This window comes from Oryzias melastigma, unplaced genomic scaffold (assembly GCF_002922805.2).
Source record: "Oryzias melastigma strain HK-1 unplaced genomic scaffold, ASM292280v2 sc00526, whole genome shotgun sequence".
Classification (NCBI taxonomy): Eukaryota; Metazoa; Chordata; class Actinopteri; order Beloniformes; family Adrianichthyidae; genus Oryzias; species Oryzias melastigma.
In genome coordinates this window covers 1-5,800 of record NW_023417120.1, presented here as the reverse complement: position 1 = coordinate 5,800, position 5,800 = coordinate 1, and the positions used below count along the sequence as shown (strand labels likewise).

At 39.1% G+C, this 5,800-nt stretch overlaps 1 protein-coding gene across 1 annotated transcript; it reads left to right on the top strand.

The window, feature by feature from the left end:
* Positions 1–1,057: 1,057 nt before the first annotated feature.
* LOC112139801 lies at positions 1,058–2,215 on the top strand (the record flags this gene model as incomplete). The annotated part of the gene is made up of 1 exon (XM_036211097.1): positions 1,058–2,215. A coding segment is annotated over one exon (738 nt), but the record flags the coding sequence as incomplete, so codon positions are not given.
* Positions 2,216–5,800: the final 3,585 nt, after the last annotated feature.

Below are 5,800 nucleotides of genomic sequence, written 5' to 3'. Positions count from 1 at the left end.
ACAAGACAGTAGGCTGACCTTTTTTTTTCAATGATTGTCGATCTTTACTGGTGTCCAATGACAGACATGAAGTCTTGTCCACCTTTGTCATGGAAGGGCTAACACCTCAATGTAAAGGTGGGGTCATCTGGACCATAAGAGAGCATGAGGGTTAAATATGTTTTGTCTCAAATTTCTTCTGTTACAAACAAGAAGATACGCTTTGAAGGCTGGAACATTGTCACACAGAGTCGTCTGGACTGACATCACCAGGCCCCACCCAGGAGTTAGGTCTGGGAGGCGGGTTTGTAAGTGAGTGCCAGGTGGCTGGCCTCCTCCCAAAGGACATGGCCAGGCTCACCCTGAACATGGAATTGTCTTCCTGTTGTTCCACCACCTGCTGGAAAACACGCTTCCAGCCGGTGTCATGATTTTGGTGAAGGGAAAAAGAAGGAGTGCTTTGACCAACGCAGTGATTAAATTAAAGTTTTCTGTTCCTTCTTCTGTCATCTGTGGCTGGGTCCATTCAATAGATCTCCAGCCCCTGTAGAAACTCCACTCTCAGTGACCTCAATTAGAAAGTAGAACTCAAGTAATTTATATACAAGCAAAAACACAATACAGAAAATTAGCTTAAAGAAAAACAAAATTTGCAGATGTTTGAAATCAATTAAATACTAAAATTGTTCAAAATGTATGTACTTGATAACATTTAATTCTAAAAGAGCAGATATCAGTCTTCAGCTGTATGCAGGTGGACACTCCCATCACATTTGTACAGGCACAAAACTGGTTGTGGTTTTGATCACGTGATCATGTTTCCTAAGGCTGTTGTCACTTCAGAGGACCAATCAAATGCTGTCTTGTCTCTATAAATGTGAAATATCGTCAGTTGTATTTTCATTCAAGTCGAGAATCAGGCCATGATGGATGCTAACATCTTTGTGTTCTTTCTGACATGTTTGCTTGTCGGAACAAATGGTGAGTCATGTGTTTTTTTGTTTATTTGCATGGAATCTCAAGAACGTTTGTACAAAATTTTGAAAATTTCTTCTATTTGTGATTTTTTAATATGTAAAGTTTTTTTCTTTCTTTTTTTATTTCAGGACAGAGGAATTATTCAAAATCGTCCTCCTCTGTACCCCAGAAAAATGTATTTTTTTCTGTCAATGTTGGTCAAGCTGTTACTTTAGAATGTTCTTATGAAAGTCAAAATTCAAGGCGCGTATTCTGGTACAAGCAAAGTTTAGGTAAAAACCCTGAACTTATATCCAGTTTCTATGTACATGACACACAAGTGACCTTTTATGGTGAATTTAAGAACAATCCACGTTTCCTACTGGACATGGAAAACCAAAATCATCACTTAAAGATTTTTAATATGCTATTTTCAGACCTGGCTACTTATAACTGTGTTAGTTATGAATCTTACAAACTTAAATTTTTAAAAAGCTATACCATCCATGTGAAGGATGCGTCTTTTTATCTCAGGGAATCAGTAGATTTTTCGTCCATGCAGGAGGCTGCATGGACAAGAGACTCTGTGACTCTGAACTGTACGGTACACACTGGGAGCTGTGATGGAGAACACAGAGTTTACTGGTTCAAAGACTCTGAAGACTCTCATCCAGGACTCATTTACACTGATGGAGGCAGAAATGATCAGTGTGAGAGAAACAACAACACAAAAACACACAGCTGTTTCTATGAGCTGCCCATGGAAAACTTGGATGACTCTCATGTCAGGATCTACTGTGCTGTTGTCTCATGTGGACACATACTGTTTGGAAAGATGGACCTCAAAGGTGAGCTTTAGCTTTACAGAATAAAGTTTGTGAATAAAACAATGTTTAGATTAGTGTTATTCATTTATTTTTATTTTTTTCTGGTGCCAGACTCTGCAGTTCCTCTGAACTCTGTGATTCTTCACACTTTGGTTGGATTATTGACCATCATGAGCGTCCTCGTTGTTTTTCTGCTTTTTCTTCTGTGGAGGATCAACAAGAGAAACAACTGCACCTCCACAGGTACACAAACTTCCTTCTCTGTTCTACAAATATGTTCTTTAAGTAAAACTTTTCCATTTCATAACCAGAGGAAAGATCACCTGCTGCCCCCTTAAGAAGCACAGAGGTGAGACTGTTCACTTATCGTGTTCATCTTGGATTCAGACTAAGTTCATGCTTTGATCATCTTCTGTAAATTTGGTTTCAGGCTAAAAAGAAAGACACAGAAAGCCTTCATTATGCTGCAATAAATGTGAAGAGGTCCAACAGATCAAGAATACAGAAGAACGACATAAACACAGAATGTGTGTATACGAGTGTGAGACAACAGATATAAACCTGTAAGTCACTCACGAGGTTTTAGTCAATGTGTTAGCTATTAAAAATAAAACAATTTATTTTACACATGATTTTATTCTTCTAGTCAGATTTTTTTTGGTTTATTTTTGATTAGTTTAAACACATTTACCCTTTTTTATTGAGAAATAAATATGTGTTTTATTACATGCAGGTAACTAAAATATCTGATAAAGTCAAAAGAAGTAGAAATTGACATGGATTTTTTTCTCATTTAAAAAAAATACGAATAATTTTAGCACATTAATATGGGTTTTGTTTTATATATTGATATAACCTTTGAGCTTACAAACAGAATGAAAGGAAACTCCAATGCACTGTATGTATATGACTATTAACATGTGTAATAATGACCCGTGATTGTCTGGCAACATAAAGTGTACCACGCCCTGTGACCTTGAAATGAAATTGGTTGGTATATGAAAGGCTACTGACAGAACATCCAGCATGTTAGAGTTTACAAATGCACCTTCAAATGCTATAGTTTGGAATTGTTGTATTTTTTTTTTTGTAAAATAAAGCTTGAAGGAATCAGAAAGTGTAACATTTCTTTCTCAAGTCTAATCTGTTGTGTCTGTTGTAAACTTATTTTTATCACAATCAATTTCTCTCTGTAAATTGACATGTTTTCCCAGTTGAGGTGCAATAAAATTAAATACATTTTTTTCCTCTATTCTCTGAATCAGATTGTTTAAAATGAATTGATTTGGACAACAAATCAGATCTCCAACAGCAAATCATGACATAAATCGAACCAAGCTAGAACCTTTATTCATCCTGGTAGGTTAATTGAGAATATTTTTTTATTTTTCTTCGGCCTGAGTTTGCGGTGACAATACAAAAACAGAATGATAGTCCAATATAAGAGAGTGTGACAAAGCAGTTGTTTTGTTCTAGCAGTTGTTTTAGCAGTTCTATCACCTATTTGATATAAGGTCAGCACTTTTAGAAATGTGATGTAGGAACAAAACAAACTCCACATGTTCAAACTTGTTTATTGATTTTGTGATGTCCCGCCTCCTCTTCCTGGAGCTCACAGGGCAAAATGGTGGCCAAGGCAGTGACTTCCTGTTTAAGGGTGTGGCAGAGGAAGTGAGAAAGGTTGAATTTGTCTGCTTACTTTTTTATTTATAATGATTTGATTTGTTTGCTTTTATGTCTGTTTTTGTTCACAGGACTTTAAATGTATAGTTTCCAAGCCACTTTTGTTCTTTGTGTGTTTTTTCTATTTTTTTTTATTTTTTTGTTAAAGTGGCTTCCTTCTTTGTCGCGGCCAGCCAACTAGCTGGGACTTTTAAAAGGGAAGAAGCCCAGTGCAAAAGGAGGGCTAGAAAAAGGAGGGAGCTTGTATGAACTTTACAGCTGTGGATTTGCTGTGAATAGAAATTATGTTCCTGTAGTTTAAAGGATGTCTGCCTCCTATGTTAACCAGGCCACTTCAGTCACACCACATTATGACAGAGGGAATTTCCAGCGGCTCAAGGAATTGGTTGGAGGCTAGAATCAAGGTAGCTCTGAGAGAAGTGACTCAACTGACATAGACCCAAAGAGGTGGAGCGAAAAAGCAAATGCCTAAGATAAAACAGCCAGATGTCCATACCAGAGACACTGGAAACTCCCAAATACAGGCTCCTGGCCTTGAGCAGGCGCCTAAAGAGGTACACAAGAGACAATGAAACAGGCTGTTTGCAACTCAACCTGCATAAGTGTACATTCAGAGGCAGGGTCCAAGCAGCAGAGCAGACCCCACCAAGGCTGTAATGCTGAACAGCAGTGGAAAACTATAATAGAGAAAGAGGCAGGACATAACAGCATTGCTCAATGCCCGTTCTCTCTTAGGAAAGAGCATAGCAATCTCCTTGAACTGAATCTATTAACCATCACAGTGGTCAGAGATCCAAGAAAGAACCTCAGGTATGAAGCACCGGACATCACCGCATCCTGACATGATACAAACCTAAGAAACTCACTGCACTCCAGGAGCACCTGGGAGCACAAATGAACCAGCTGCCAAGAGATGAGATTCACTCCAAATGGCTAACGGGAGGGCAAACGATCCTGATCCAGAAGGATCCTTCAAAGGGCACACAACTACTGGGCAATAACCCGCCTCTCCACAACACAGAAGGTCATGTCAGACATCAGTGCAACCAAGTTAACTTAACAAATGGATAAATACATGAATAATGCATAGGACATGGGTAGAGACACCAGAGGGGCTAACTTCTCCTAAAAACCAACTCCTTGTTGACAAAACAGTCACTCAAGACTTCAGGTCACGACACATCAACCTTTCCACAGTCGGGATTGATCACAAGAAAGCCTGTAACTCAATGCCACACACCTGGATCGCTGAATGCTTGGAGATGTACAACATCAACAGAAGTCAATGAGGTTGAGGGAAACCAGCCTTGAAATGAATGCAAAGCCACTTCCACAAGTGTTCATCAAATGGGGCAAATACCAAAGTGACGCTCTGTCCCCACTGCTGTTCTGCATAAGTCTGAACCCCCTCAATCAAATAATCAATAAGACTGGCTATGGATACTGACTCGTTAATGGGACCACCACCAGACACCTCGTCTACATGGATGACATCAACCTACATGCTAAGAGTGAACTCGATCCACACCACCAGGATCTACAGTACTGATATTGGGATGTCATTCTGGTTTGAGAAATGCAGTCAGATGGTGACAAAGAGAGGCAAGGTAGTCCACACAGAAGGGGTCTCACTCCCAGAAGGAACAATAGCAGACATTGGGGACAGTTACAAGTACCTTGGAATTCCACAGGCAAATGACAACCTGGAACAGGTAACTAGGAAAGCAATACCTCAGCCAATGCCTCCAACGAGTAAGACTAGTCCCGAGAATCCAGCTCAATGGCAAGAAGACGATCTGTTCAATAAACAATCTTTGTCAACATTGTAATTCAAAGTGTATGTTTTAACTACTAAATTTTCTAATTACATGTTTAATTTCCAAGACTGAATTGGGTTTTGTATATTTTTGTGCAGCACAGCTAATGATTACTTTTCTATGGACAATTTAAACCAAGTCTTCTGCTAAAATTCATTTATTATATGACCCTTTTAGTCATTTTCCTTTATGCTAACCAAGCTCCTTTTTTAATGTTTAGACTGAATGTTCTGGTGTACATAATCTGGAATTGGATAATCTGAACTACACTGTTTTGAATTTCTGGCTGTAAGCAAAGAGGAAGCAGGTTTATATCAGGGAGCTGCAGACATGTGCTGTATGCTGCCACCAGGCCCAGTCAGGAAGCTGCTGGAACTGCAGCTCAGCTTCATGAACTTTGTGTTTGGAAGATGTCACTTTGTTCCTCAGACAGAGTTTCTGAAAATCTGCAAAGCTGCTACGTTCAGGACTTCAGCACAGATGTAGAGAATGATGAGAGAAACTTGTGTCAGACTTTGATGAAACCTTAGAAACCCT